This window comes from Bos taurus, chromosome Y (genome assembly GCF_002263795.3).
Source record: "Bos taurus isolate L1 Dominette 01449 registration number 42190680 breed Hereford chromosome Y, ARS-UCD2.0, whole genome shotgun sequence".
In the NCBI taxonomy this organism is placed as follows: Eukaryota; Metazoa; Chordata; class Mammalia; order Artiodactyla; family Bovidae; genus Bos; species Bos taurus.
This window is the reverse complement of record NC_082638.1, coordinates 767,631-782,060: the sequence shown is the minus strand read 5'-3', so window position 1 is coordinate 782,060 and position 14,430 is coordinate 767,631. Positions and strand designations below refer to the sequence as shown.

Here is a 14,430-nt window from a genome sequence, read left to right as displayed (position 1 = left end):
CGAGTGGGGAGAACAAGGTGGTCTCTGCGGATGTCATGAAGGGAAGGGCCTGAGATGAGGCCCTCCTGGATTCTGAGCTGTGCTGTGCTCAGTCGCTCAGGCGTGTCCGACTCTCTGTGACCCCATGGACTGTAGCCCACCATGCTCCTCTGTCCATGGGATTCTCCAGGCCAGAATACCAGAGTGGGTTGCCATGCCCTCCTCCAGGGGATCTTCCCGACCCAGGGATAGAACCCAGGTCTCTCCTACTGCAGGCAAATTCTTTACCATCTGAGTCAGCAGGGAAACCCAAGAATAACTGGAGTGGGTTGCCATTCCCTTCCCAGGGGATGTTTCCCACCCAGGAATCGAACCCAGGCCTCCCTCAATGTAGGCAGATTCTTTACCAGCTGAGCCACCAGGGAAGCCCCCTCCTGGATGGGGGTGGCCCTAAACGCAATGACAAGTAAACTTCCACAAAGTTCATCAGTCAGTGACTCTAAGACATTTTTTTAAATCCTGCCAATAGGTGATGGGCACCTACATAAAGATTCTGGATATTATAAAATAATTAGCCTCCAATAAAATTAATTTAAAAAGCAATGCCCAAAAAAAGATTCTCTAAAGATGAGTGCATTAACTATCATGATCAAATTTCAGAAGAAATCCACCTGTTGTTTGCTGAGTTATTTATAGGGCTATCGCTCAGTGGGGTGGTGTAGTGGGTTGAAGGCTGCCCCCCTAAGATTCATGCCCACTCAGAAAATCAGGCCGGGCATTATTAGGAAACAGGGTCTCTGCAGAGGTGACAGAATGAAGGGTCTGAGATGAGGTCCTCCTGGATGGGGGTGGCCCTAAACCCAGGGACAGGGTCCTTATAAGACAGCAAAGAGGAGAGACACGGATGCAGAGGGGAAGCCACGTGGAGACGGAGGCAGAGATGGGAGGGAGGCGGCCACCAGCTCAGGGACGGATGCCTGGAGCCCCCAGAAGCTGGAAGAGTTGGAAGGACCCTCCCCTGGGGCCTCTGCAGGGAGCTCAGCCCTGGGACTCCTTGACCTTAAAGGATAGATGTCTGTTTTCACCAGCTCCCCCAGTTTGTGGCCCTCTGTTAGGACAGTCCAGGACACCCCCCAGTTACTGGTCTAGCTACTATTGATGGACACACCCAGGCTGACAGCGTGGTTTGCCGTCGCTGAGTCCCTTGGCCCCACGACCACCCTCAGAGGGTGAGTCTCTATCCATGATATGACAGATAAGGACTTTGAGGGTCTGGGTGGACAGGACCTCACAGCCTGCCTCTTCCCAACCCTTCCTGCACCCGGCAGCTGTGAGCTCTGTGTGGTTAAGTCATCCCAGGATTCTCGACCCAGGATTCAAACCTGGGCCTCCTGGGCCAGGAAGATCCCCTGGAGGAGGGCACGGCAACCCACTGCAGTGTTCTTGCCTGGAGAATCCCATGGACAGAGGAGCCTGGTGGGCTACAGTCCGTGGGGTCGCAAAGAGTCGGACACGACTGAGCGAGTAAACAGCAACATGCCAGGAGTGAATATTCTGTGGACCGCATGGCAGCACCCATTTGGACTCTGTGATGTCACCAGCTCTCTGAAGCCGTGGCCTTTGAGTGCTTTGGGGCTGAGGTTCCCAGAGCTGCCCCCAGAAAGCACCACGACTTGGGTGGCATAAGACCCCTAAGAAACCCAGAAAAGATGCCAGCCCACACTGGCGCAGGGCTGGGTCATGGCTTCCTTTTGGTCCAGACCCTCCCGTCCCTGTGTGAGCTCAGCCCCAGGAGAACCCCCCAGCGCTTGGGAAGTTTGGGCTGTTGTTGTTGAAAAGACTCACAGGAGGTCCTTAAAGAGCAGTCGTCCCTTTGACTCTGGGCTGTTTTTAACCCACCCCACCTGAGTAAGACCCACCTCAGAAGAGAGAGAAGGACCACTGTCCTGAGTATCTCTGACCTTCAGATGGTGGGGAATGGAGTCATGGGCTTGCTTTAAGTGTTAGCAGCTAGGTATGCATGGATGGATGGATAGATGGATAAGTGACTGGATGGATAGATGGATGGATGGATGGGTGAATGGATGGATAAGTGAGCGGATGGATGGATGGATGGATGGATGGGTGAATGCATGGATAAGTGAGTGGATGGATGGATGGATGGATGGGTGGATGAATGGATAAGTGAGTGGATGGATGGATGGATAGACGGATGATTTATGGATGGGTGGGTGGATGGATGATGGATGGATGGATGGATAAGTGAGCGGATGGATGGATGGATGATGTATGGATAGATGGATGGGGGATAGGTGGATGGATGGATGGGTGGATGGATAAGTGAGTGGATTGATGGATGGATGATGGATGGATAGATGGGTGGATGGATGCATGGACTGATAAATGAGTGGATGGATGGTTGGATGGATGGGTAGATAAGTGAGTGGGTAGATGGATGGATGATGGGTGGATAAACAGCATGTGGTCTATTCACACAGTGGAATATGACACAGTCGTGAAAAAAGAGTGAAGCTCTGACACAGGCTACAGCGTGGCTGGACCCTGAACACACACTGCTCAGTGAGAAAAGCAGACACAGAAGGACACACAGTGTGTGATTCCACTGATACGAAACATCCTGAACAGGCAAATCCGCAGACTCAGAAGGCACACCAGGGTCTGGGAAGACGTGGGAACTCTTAAGGGTACAGCGTCTCCTTTTGAGGGGGATGGACATGTCTGGAGCCAGACAGAGATGATGGTCGTGAAGGCTTGTGAGCCCTGCTCTGTACCACAGAACCCTCCACTTTCAGCATGGCATGATAGGTGAATCTGAGCTCCAGTTTTTAAATGTGTATCTGGGGAAGGGATGCAGGGGTGATGGCCATGGCGTGCAGGGCTTCTTTTCAAGACAATGAGGACGTTCTGGGATTGCGTGATGGGGCTGGTTGCTTCTCTTTGCAAATATACGAAAAACCACTGTAGTGTCTCTGGTGGCTCAGATGGTCAAGAATCGGTCTGCAATGCAGAAGATGCAGGTTTGATCCCTGGGTCAGGAAGACCCCCTGGAGGAGGGCATGGCTGCCCACTCCGGTATTCTTGCCTGGAGAATCCCATGGACGGAGGAGCCTGGCGGGCTATACTCCATGGAGTCACAGAGAGTGGGACACGACTGAGGGGCTAACGCCCGCAGCGCTACGTCGACTTTGCAGAGGTGACCTTGATGATGTTTTCCTGGTGGCTCTGTAAAGCCGTTAAGAAGAGAGGTCGACGGGCATGGGGGGTTCCCAGGAGCCAAGGGCGCACGGGCTGCAGCTCTGTGCAAGCTTGTGTGTGATGCCTGCATGTAGCTTCCTGCAGAACCTCCGCCCCACACCGCACCCTGCGGCCCCCAAGCCTGCAGGCTGCCCCGTGCCTCTGGCAAAGAGTCACCTCTGCCTGCCCAGCACCCCGGGGACCGTCTTGTGGTCGCCAGCAACTGTTTCTGGCTCATTTCACGCCACTTCCATCCCTCACCCCCTGGGCCTCCGCCCCGCCAGCGGCTTTGGGAGCCGGCCGCATCTGTTAGATGTGATTTCTTTATGAATCAGCCGTGCGTCGCCGTGCTGCAGGGGAGGGGGCTGCCTGCCCGGTCTCCGAGACGGGCACAGGTGAAAGCTTGGGGGGGCCCCCGGGGGGCTGGTGGTGGTGGTGTGGTGGGGGGAGGCGGCAGCTTCGGGGTGCAGACGGAGGCCTCCTGGACGCCCACGTGGCTTCTCTGCGGGGGCCAGCCGCTGTGTTATGCAAATGAAGTCTCTTTTGAAGCTCCCACCAGGAGGTTATGACAGATCCGGGGGAAGGAAGCGGGGCGGGGGGGGGGGGGGGGGGGTCATCACCGGGCAGAAGTGGAAAAGTGTGTTAGCCGCTGACTTGTAGTCCGACTCTGCGACCCCGTGGACTGTAGCCCCGCCAGGCTCTTGTGTCCGTGGGATGCTCTGGACAAGAATACTGGAGTGGGTTGCCATGCCCTCCTCTAGGGGATCTTCCCCAACCTGGGATCAAACCCAGGTCTCCTGCACTGCAGGCAGATTCCTGACCATCTGAGCCCCCAGGGGAGCCCCCAGCAGGCTCCCCGCCCCCCAGTGCCACTCGATGGGGGAGGCTGGGCTTTCTGTCTCCAGCTCTGTGCACCCCCCCATCTTCTCAGATTCCCCCCACCCCCCCAACTGTGGACACGCAGTAGTCTCCTAGTCCCCCCAGTCCCATCCCCTCCCCGAGTTCCCCTTTCCCCTACAGATCAGAGACCTCTGTCCTCTCCACTGTCCCCCACCATGTGGCCTCCACGTGTGATCCTGAGACGTTGGGGACCTTTTGCTCCTGAACCCCAAAGATGGATGGAGGTTGGGGGCCGTGAGGTGTGGGGTTGCACCCCACACACACCACCACAACTGTACGATCGCACCTGGCCGTGAGCTAGTGGCGCGGAAAGTTTCCTACTCAAAGCGAAACCAGGGTCATTTTTAAATGGGTTTGAGGAACCTCGTTCGGCACACCCCCACTGCAGATGTTACATCTCCTGCGGAGGAACAGACAGATGCCCCGGGGTGCCAGGGTCCGAGAGGGGAGCTGCAATGCCATGAGCGTTGAAGGGCCCGGCGACTCAGGGGCCATGATTCCTGCCAACAGACACCCTGGGGATGCACACCCTCCCCGGACCGCACCAGCAGGTGTCCCACTGCAAGGCGCACGTGAGCCAGGGGGCGTCTTCCGGGCCTGAGCTATAACGGGGGTGGCACCCGGTTGCCCAGCTGAGCCCCACACCCTGATTTCTGGAGCCCCGATATCAGGCGCGCACATACACACACAGACACGGTGAAAAACAGAAGTGATAGCTTCAGCCACAGGAAAAATAGCAACTTCATCAGGTGGCTGAGACAGTGAAGAATCCACCTGCAATGCAGGAGACCCGGGTTTGATCCCTGGGTTGGGAAGATCCCCCGGAGGAGGGCATGGCTTGCCTGCAAAAACCCTGTCGACAGAGAAGGCTGGCAGGGTACAGTCCATGGGGTTGCAGAGTCGGATGCGACTGAATGGACTGAGCAAAGAGATAACAAAACCATCCCCCAGACTTTGAAAAAACCAACAGAAATGAACTGCGAGCTGCCTTTGGGTTGCATTTACATAAGAAGTTACAAAGAAAGTGACCCTGGGAACCCACTGTGTCCAGAAGGTGGAGGGCAGGCAGCCCCAGGAATTGCTTCTCCCCTGGGCCCTGGGCCCCTTTCTCTGTGTGAGTCTGAGGGGCCAGCCAGTCACGAGCAAGGTGCTCCGGGGACTTGTCTGTTTTGAGCGGGGAGGAAGGTCAGCAGGAAAAAACAGAAGTTCAAGAGTGCAAGTTTCAGGTTCCAGCAGCAGGAGGAGTCAGCACAGAACTCACCGTCTCCAGCAGGCTGGCACTTCCAGTCAGGCTGCAGGGCGTCTTACCAGCCCATGCTAAATCATTCAGTCGTGTCTGATGCTTTGCGACCCCATGGACTGTAGCCCACCAGGCTTCTCTGTCCATGGGATTCCCCAGGCAAGAATACTGGAGTGGGTTGCCATTTCCTCCTCCAGGGGATTTTCCCAACCCAGGGATCGGACTGGGCCCTCCCGCACTGCAGGCAGACTTTCTGGCATCTAAGCCACGAGAAAAGCCCACAACTGAATACACATGTGTTTATATATATACATACACACGCATGTATATACCAGATTTATATCTGTGTGTTATGTATAGACACACACACATATATACATGCAGTGGGCTTCCCTGGTGGCACCAGCGGTAGAGAACGCAGGTGTCAACTTAGGAGACCTGAGTGCGATCCCTGGGTCAGGAAGATCCCCTGGAGGAGGGCACGGCAACTCTCTCCAGTACTCTTGCCTGGAGAATCCCACGGACAGAGGAGCCTGGTGGGCTACGGTCCAGAGGGTCACAAAAAAGTCAGACACCAGTGCAGTGACTAAGAATGCATACATGCAGTATGGTGTGTGTGTATATGTCACACACACACACACACACACATACATATATACATGCAATGGGCTTCCCTGCTGGCTCAGGTAAAGAATATTCTGCAGACAAAGACTCCACCTGCAGTGTGGGAGATCTGGGTTCCACCCCTGGATTGGGATGATCCCCTGGAGAAGGGAAAGGCTACCCACTCCAGTATTCTGGCCTGGAGAATTCCATGGACTGTATAGTCCATAGGGTCCCAAAGAGTCAGACACGCCTGAGTGACTTTCACTTTTTTCACATACATGCAACATGGTGTGTGTGTGTATATGTCACACATATATGTATACATGTCACACATATATACATGTATACATGCAAATGGTGTGTGTGTGTATCACACATATAAATATGTATATACAGACAATATGGTGTGTGTGTCACACACATATACATATTTACATGCAATATGGTGTGTGTGTCTATATCACATATATATGCATATATACAGACAATATGGTGTGTGTGTCACACACACACATATATATACATGCAACATGGTGTGGGTAATATATCACATATATGACTGCAATATGGTGTGTGTCAAGTATATATATACACACATGTACATGGTAAATGGTGTGTGTATATATATCACATATATAGATATATACATGCAATATGGTGAGTGTATATATCACAGATATATATACATATATACATGTAATATGGTGTGTGTGTCACATATATATACATTCAGTTCAATTCAGTTCAGTCGCTCAGTTGTGTCCAACTCTCTGCGACCCCATGAATAGTAGCACACCAGGCCTCCCTGTCCATCACCATCTCCCGGAGTTCACTCAAACTCATGTCCATCGAGTTGGTGATGGTAGCCAGCCATCTCATCCTCTGTCATCCCCTTCTCTTCCTGCCCCCAATCCCTCCCAGCATCAGAGTCTTTTCCAATGAGTCAACTCTTCACATGAGGTGGCCAAAGTACTGGAGTTTCAGCTTTAGCATCATTCCTTCCAAAGAAATCCCAGGGCTGATCTCCTTCAGAATGGACTGGTTGGATCTCCTTGCAGTCCAAGGGACTCTCAAGAGTCTTCTCCAACACCACAGTTGAAAAGCATCAATTCTTCGGGGCTCAGCTTTCTTCACAGTCCAACTCTCGCATCCATACATGACCACAGGAAAAACCATAGCCTTGACTAGATGGACCTTTGTTGGCAAAGTAATGTCTCTGCTTTTAAATATGCTATCTAGGTTGGTCATAACTTTACTTCCAAGGAGTAAGTGTCTTAATTTCATTGCAATCACCATCTGCAGTGATTTTGGAGCCCCCCAAAGTAAGGTCTGACACTGTTTCCACTGTTTCCTCATCTATTTCCCATGAAGTGATGGGACCAGATGCCGTAATCTTTGTTTTCTGAATGTTGAGCTTTAAGCCAACTTTTTCACTCTCCTCTTTCACTTTCATCAAGAGGCTCTTTAGTTCCTCTTCACTTTCTGCCATAAGGGTGGTGTCATCTGCATATCTGAGGTTACTGATATTTCTCCTGGCAATCTTGATTGCAGCTTGTGCTTCTTCCAGTCCAGCGTTTCTCATGATGTACTCTGCATAGAAGTTAAATACACAGGGTGACAATATACAGCCTTGACGTACTCCTTTTCGTATTTGAAACCAGTCTGTTGTTCCATGTCAAGTTCTAACTGTTGCTTCCTGACCTGCATAAAGGTTTCTCAAGAGGCAGGTCAGGTGGTCTGCTATTCCCATCTCTTTCAGAATTTTCCACAGTTTATTGTGATCCACCCAGTCAAAGGCTTTGGCATAGTCAGTAAAGCAGAAACAGATGTTTTTCTGGAACTCTCTTGCCTTTTTCATGATCTATACATGCAATATGGTGTGTGTGTATGTACCACACACATATATATATATACATATACACATACAATATGGCATGTGTATATATATGTCACATATATAGATATATACATGCAATATGGTGTGTGTGTCACACATATATACATATATACATGCAATATGGTGTGTGTGTATATATCACACATATACACATATACACATACAATATGGTGTGTGTATATATATCACATATATAGATATATACATGCAATATGGTGTGTATCACATATATAATATATACATGCAATATGGTGTGTGTGTATATCACATATATACACATATACACATACAATATGGTGTGTGTGTCACATATGTATATGTAATGTGTGTGTCTATATCACACGTGCATATACCATAGGACATCAGCGCTCCCGCGAACGTGTGTGTGCGAACGTGTGTGTGCACCCGTGACGCTCCCGTGTGTCCGCCCCTCTCCCAGGACACCCCGTCCTCCGGCGCCTCTCACCTGCCCGGTACCCCCCTTTCCCTCCTTGTCTTGCAGATCGGCACCCCGTATCCCGAGGCCACCCCCAACGGCTGCAGCATGGACGTGAACATGACGCGCCCGGACAACGCCACCATCCTGATGCTGCGCGACCCGGCCATCGCGGTGGTGCTGCCGGTGGTGTACTCGCTGGTGGCGCTGGTGAGCATCCCGGGCAACCTGTTCTCGCTGTGGGTGCTCTGCCGGCACATCGGGCCCAAGACGCCGTCGGTCATCTTCATGATCAACCTGAGCGTCACGGACCTCATGCTGGCCTGCGTGCTGCCGTTCCAGATCTACTACCACTGCAACGGCAACCACTGGGTGTTCGGCGTGCTGCTCTGCAACGCCGTCACCGTGGCCTTCTACGCCAACATGTACTCGTCCATCCTCACCATGACCTGCATCAGCGTGGACCGCTTCCTGGGCGTCGTGTACCCGCTGGCGTCCGCACGGTGGCGCCGCCGCCGCTACGCGCTGGCGGCCTGCGCCGGCACGTGGCTGCTGCTGCTGGCGGCGCTGTCCCCGCTGGCGCGCACCGACCTCACCTACGCGGTGGACGCGCTGGGCATCGTCACCTGCTTCGACGTGCTCAAGTCCAACATGCTGCCCAGCGTGGCCATGTGGGCCGCCTTCCTCTTCACGCTCTTCGTCGTGCTCTTCCTCATCCCCTTCGTGGTCACCGTGGCCTGCTACACCGCCACCATCCTGACGCTGCTGCGCTCCGCCGACCGCCACGGCCGCGCGCAGCGGCGCCGCGCCGTCTCGCTGGCCGCCGTGGTGCTGCTCGCCTTCGTCGCCTGCTTCGCCCCCAACAACTTCGTGCTCCTGGTGCACATGGTCAGCCGCCTCTTCCTGGGCCGCAGCTACTACCACATCTACAAGCTCACGCTCTGCCTCAGCTGCCTCAACAACTGCCTGGACCCCTTCGTCTACTACTTCGCGTCCAGCGAGTTCCAGCTGCGCCTCCGCGACTACCTGGGCTACGGCCCGCTGCCCGCCGCCGACAGCCCGGACAGCCGCCACGAGAGCCTCTTCTCCGGGCGGACCCTGTCCGCGCGCTCCGTGGACGGGCAGGAGGCGCCCGAGAGGCCCAGCGTGAAACGGCAGGAGAGCGTGTTCTGAGACAGGCACCCCTCATCGCGAGTGCAGCGGGGGGCGTTGAGGGACAGCAGGGGTCTTTGGGGCCTCTTTTCGGTCACTCCGGGTGCGCTGGGATTCAGCCGGACCACGCTGGACGGGCCCCTTCTCTGCCTGCCGCCTCCCCGCCGACCGCCCCCAGCCACAGCAGGTCCTCCTGCAGTATGCGGTGCTTCCTGGCCTGACCCCTGCGATCCTTTGAGGACGGGGCGAGACCAGCGAGCACACGAGCCCGCAGCAGCCCCCCGCAGCTGTGAGGTTTTGAAAAGATGATGGACCACAGTTCCTGGAGCGCCGGGGATGCTGAGACAGCAGGTCGTCAGGGTCTGCCTGAAATAACCTCTGTGCATCACAGGGAGAAGCATAGGATAAGTTCAGGGTTCCCTCAGGGGGGTGGGGTGGGGGGTGGAGAAGAAAACATCTCTGAAGCCTGTAAGGTGACACTTGGCAGGGGCCAGTGGGGAGGGGCTCGGGGAGACCCCCAGGGCAGGGTGGCTGCAAAGCAGGTGACATCCCCCCATCAGACCTCAGAGATGCTGGTGGGATTGTGAGCCGATGTTACCGGAGCAGTTGGTCCCCCGACGTCATTGCTTGGGAATGAAAACCACACACGCGTGTGGCGGAGTGGATGGTGTCCCAACCCTGCAAATCCACGTCTGCCCGGAATATGAGTGTGACCTACAGGATCAGGGTGGCCCTAGACCCCGTGACAGGGTCCTTAAAAGACACCAAAGAGGAGAGACACGGACACAGAGGAGAAGCCACGTGGAGATGGAGGCAGAGATGGGAGGGACGTGGCCACCAGCCCAGAGATGGACGCCCGGAGCCCCCAGAAGCCGGAAGAGGCGGGGAGGACCCTCCCCTGGAGACTCTGCAGGGAGCTCAGCCCTGGGACACACAGACCTCAGACGTGTGGTCCCCAGGACTCGGGGAGGATGGATGCCTGTCTGGGGCGTTAAGCCCCTCATTTATAGAACTGTCACAGCTGCCCTAGGAGACCCCTGCAGTCTGCAATTCTGAGACTGGGCCTCTGGCCACTGGCCGGGTGGTTCTAGGGGTCGCAGTGCCTGGTGCTGGCTCATGGGGCGGGACCTGTATAGGGCAGTCCATGCTCTTGGCGGGGAGAAAGACTCGCCTGGGGGTCCCATCCATCCCCATCCCCACCAGGGGAGGCCACACAGGGGACAGCGTCCAAGCCAGTCCGCAGTGTTTGCACAGGGCATCCATCCTCCCCGAGTCCGCAGTGTTTGCACAGGGCAGAGACCCACCGTCTGCTGCTTTCAGAATGCCGACCAGACACGCCCCCCGCCCGAGAAAGGACGTGCGCCCACGGGTGGCTGGAGAAGGGCTGGCTTCAAAGACTCGGATCGCCCCAGGATGGTGTGTGGTCCACCCGCTCTTCCCAACTGTTCCCAGAGCCAAGCCCCTAGAAAGTCAGGTCGCCACGACAACAGTCCGGAGGCAGAAAAACCCTGACCCAGCAAGACAGTGGCGGCCACGTCCTGGGCGTGGGCTTCCAGCGTCTGACTAAAAAGCTGTGAAAAACCTCAAACCACCCTCACGGAACCGTCTTCTTGCTGAGCTGAGAACAAGCATCACCATTTGAATTCGGAGGAAGCCGGTCTAAGCAATAACACTGCCCCTCACCACCCCCACCCCCCAGCCCTCAACGGGTGTGACGTCCATCCAGCCTTTGGGTCCCAGAGAGCTCAGGTCACATTTCGTCACCATCGTCACCAACAGTTCGTTGTCCAGCCCCTCTGGGCCACCGACATCTCCCTGATTTCTGCGTCCCAAGGACCCCCAGTTCCACTGAAGTTGCCCAGTATCCAACAGCATCTTCAGGGACCCGTCGGCCTTTCCGAGGGGTGCCTGTCGGATCACTGAAAATCCCAGGGCTGGATTTCCTTCTGTTTCAGCAGGTTAATAATATTGTTCTTGTTCAGTCGCTCAGTCGTGTCCGACTCTTTGCGACCCCATGGACTGCAGCACACCAGGCTTCCCTGTCCTTCACCATCTCCCGAACTCTGCTGAAACTCATGTCCATCGAGTCAGTGATGCCATCCAACCATCTCCTCCTCTGTCATCCATCCCCTTCTCCTCCCGCCTTCAATCTCCCAGCATCAAGGTCTTTCCCAAAAAGTCAGCTCTTCGCGTCAGGTGGTTAGAGTATGACATCTCTTTTCTCGAACCTGTTTTAAAACACCCACACTGAAGGCATGCGGTTTGCTGGAAATCGTCAGACGAAGACATTGATTTATTGTTTTTTCCCAGTGTCTGCTGTTTCTTTGGAAACCTGTGATCCTGCCATTTCACTGACATTCCTCAATGCTGTTAAAAAGCCTCAAGAGCAGGAATGCGTGTAAATGAAGGAACTGCATTGGAGTCCCTGAGGGGGACGGAATATGTCCGATGGAATGACTGCTTAGGGTCTCGATGCTATGTTGACAACTGCTCTTTAAATCTAGAACTTCTTCAAAATAAACCATCTTTTTTTTTTTTTTTCTAAGCAAGATGTTTATTTTAACCTAGCAATGAAGAGTTTATCCTGACTCCACACAGGGGTGCACATGTGCTAAGTCGCTCAGCCGTGTCTGACTCTTGGCAACCCCGTGGACTACAGCCCGCCAGGCTCCTCCGACCATTGGATTCTCCGGGCAAGAATACTGGAGTGGGTGGCCATGTCCTCCTCCAGGGGATCTTCCCAATCCAGGGATTGAACCCAGGTCTCCCACATTGCTGGCGGATTCTTTACCATCTGAACCACCAGGGAAGCCCAATATATAGCATATTCCATGATATACCATATATATATATAGGGGCTTCCCTGGGGGTGCAGTGGTAAAGAATCTGCCTGCAAGGCAAGAGACCCAGGTTCTTATATACAGTCACATGAACACAAAGATATGTATTAGTTTAAATATACATGGTATGAATTAGTCAGGGGTCATCTTGCTTCTCAGCACTGGGGGCAGGGGCTGCCCCTGGCATGTGGTGGGGGGAGAACAGAGCTGCTCCACACCCCACAGTGCACAGGACGCCCCCCATAGAGACTCGTCCAGCCCCAGACGGCGGTAGGGCAGAGACCCTGACCAGACATGACTCTTACCTACTTAATCTGTCATCTCTCATTATCTACGTATGTATCCATCCATCCGTCAGTCAGATCTGTTGGTTTCTATAGTATAAATACATAAATAAAGTGTAGTATCCATCCATCCATCCATCCATCATCTATCTATCCATTCATCCATCCATCCATCCAGTCTATCTATCCATCCATCTGTCATATCTATCTATCCATTCATCCATCCATCATATCTATGATCTATTTATCCATTCATCCATCATATCTATCATCTATTTATCTATCCATACATCATATCCACCCATCCATCATATCCATCCATCCATCCATCCATCATCCATCCATCCATATCTATCCATCCATCCATCCATCCATCCATCCATCATATCTATCCATCATCTATTTATCTATCCATCCATATCTATCCATCCATCCATCTTATCTATCCATCCATCCATGTATCCATCATATCTATCTATCCATCCATCCATTCATCCATATCTATCTATCTATTCATCCATCCATCTATCCATCCATCCATCATATCTATCCATCCGTCCATCACCCACCTCTCCAGCCCTGTCTAGCCGGGGCACTCAGTGAGGGGTGATTCAGTTCCCCGGTGGACAGGACGCGTGCGGACGTCCGGATTCTCACCATTAGTGGGCACCTACCGCCATCTAGTGGACACAGACCAGAGTCGCTACTGAATGCGCTGCAGCCGCCCAGGGCAGCCCCACGAAAATGCATGATCCGGCCCCGAGGGTCAGTAGTGCTTAGGCTGAGAAGGGCCTGCACCCCCAGCGCAGGCCGGGGACCTTTATCTCCACAGACCCCCACTGCACTCTGGGGACCACCATCTGCACCGACCACCGCGCCCCGAAAACCCTCATCTCCACACACCCACACTGCTTTCCCGGGAGCTCCATCTGCACAGACCACCGCGCCCCGAGACCCCCCCCATCTCCACACACCCGCACTGCATTCCGGGGACCTCATCTCCGCCCCCATCAAGCCCCGGGGACACCCGTCTCCGCACCCATCGAGCCCCTGGGACCCCCATCTCCGCCCCAATCAAGTCCTAGAGACCCCCAACTCCGCACCCATCGAGCCCCGGGGACACCCGTCTCCGCACCCATCGAGCCCCGGGGACCCCCATCTCCGCCCCCATCAAGTCCTAGAGACCCCCAACTCCGCACCCATCGAGCCCCGGGGACACCCGTCTCCGCACCCATCGAGCCCCGGGGACACCCGTCTCCGCACCCATAGAGCCCCGGGGACCCCCCACCTCCCCTCCATCGAGCCCCGGGGACCCCCACCTTCCCCCCATCAAGCCCCGGGGACCCCCATCTCTGCCTCCCTCAAGCCACCGGGACCCTCATCTCTGCGTTCCCAAGATGCCTTGCGGGCTCTGGGCCCCGCCCCCCGCCCGAGCCTGGCAGGAATCCCCAGCTGCTGGGGGCGGGGCGAGCTGGAGGCGGGGCTTCGAGGATGGGGCGGAGCTTCGTTCTCGGGCTGCCCGGAAGCGCCGCCGGAGCCCCACCTGCCTCGGGGGAGGGCGGGGCCTTGCGCAGAGAGGCCTGGGCGTGGCTCCAACGTCCGGGGCGGGGCTTCGCTGGTGGCCGGCCTGGAGCGAGCTTTCATTGGTAGTGAGGCCGGGCCGTGGGCGGGCAGAGGCGGGGTTTCGTTGGTGGTGCGGCCTGGGCGAGGTCTTCATTGGTGGTGAGGTCCGGCCGTGGGCTGGCCTGGGGCGGAGCTTCGTTGGTGGCGAGGCTTGGGCGTGGCTCCAACGGACGGGGAGGAAGTTCATGGTGGGCAGGGGCCTGGGGCGGGCCTGTGCG

The 14,430-nt window shown here is 55.0% G+C and overlaps 1 protein-coding gene across 5 annotated transcripts in view; it reads left to right on the top strand.

The window, feature by feature from the left end:
* LOC132344462 (P2Y purinoceptor 8) overlaps positions 1-12,005 on the top strand; it is a 48,365-nt gene extending 36,360 nt beyond the window's left edge. For all 5 annotated transcript variants that reach the window (XM_059884047.1, XM_059884049.1, XM_059884048.1 and 2 more), the window contains one exon: positions 8,380-12,005. In XM_059884047.1, coding sequence (XP_059740030.1) covers positions 8,422-9,486 — 1,065 coding nt within the window. In that variant the 5' untranslated portion in view covers positions 8,380-8,421 and the 3' untranslated portion in view covers positions 9,487-12,005. The remainder of the gene's footprint in view (positions 1-8,379) is intronic.
* Positions 12,006-14,430: the final 2,425 nt, after the last annotated feature.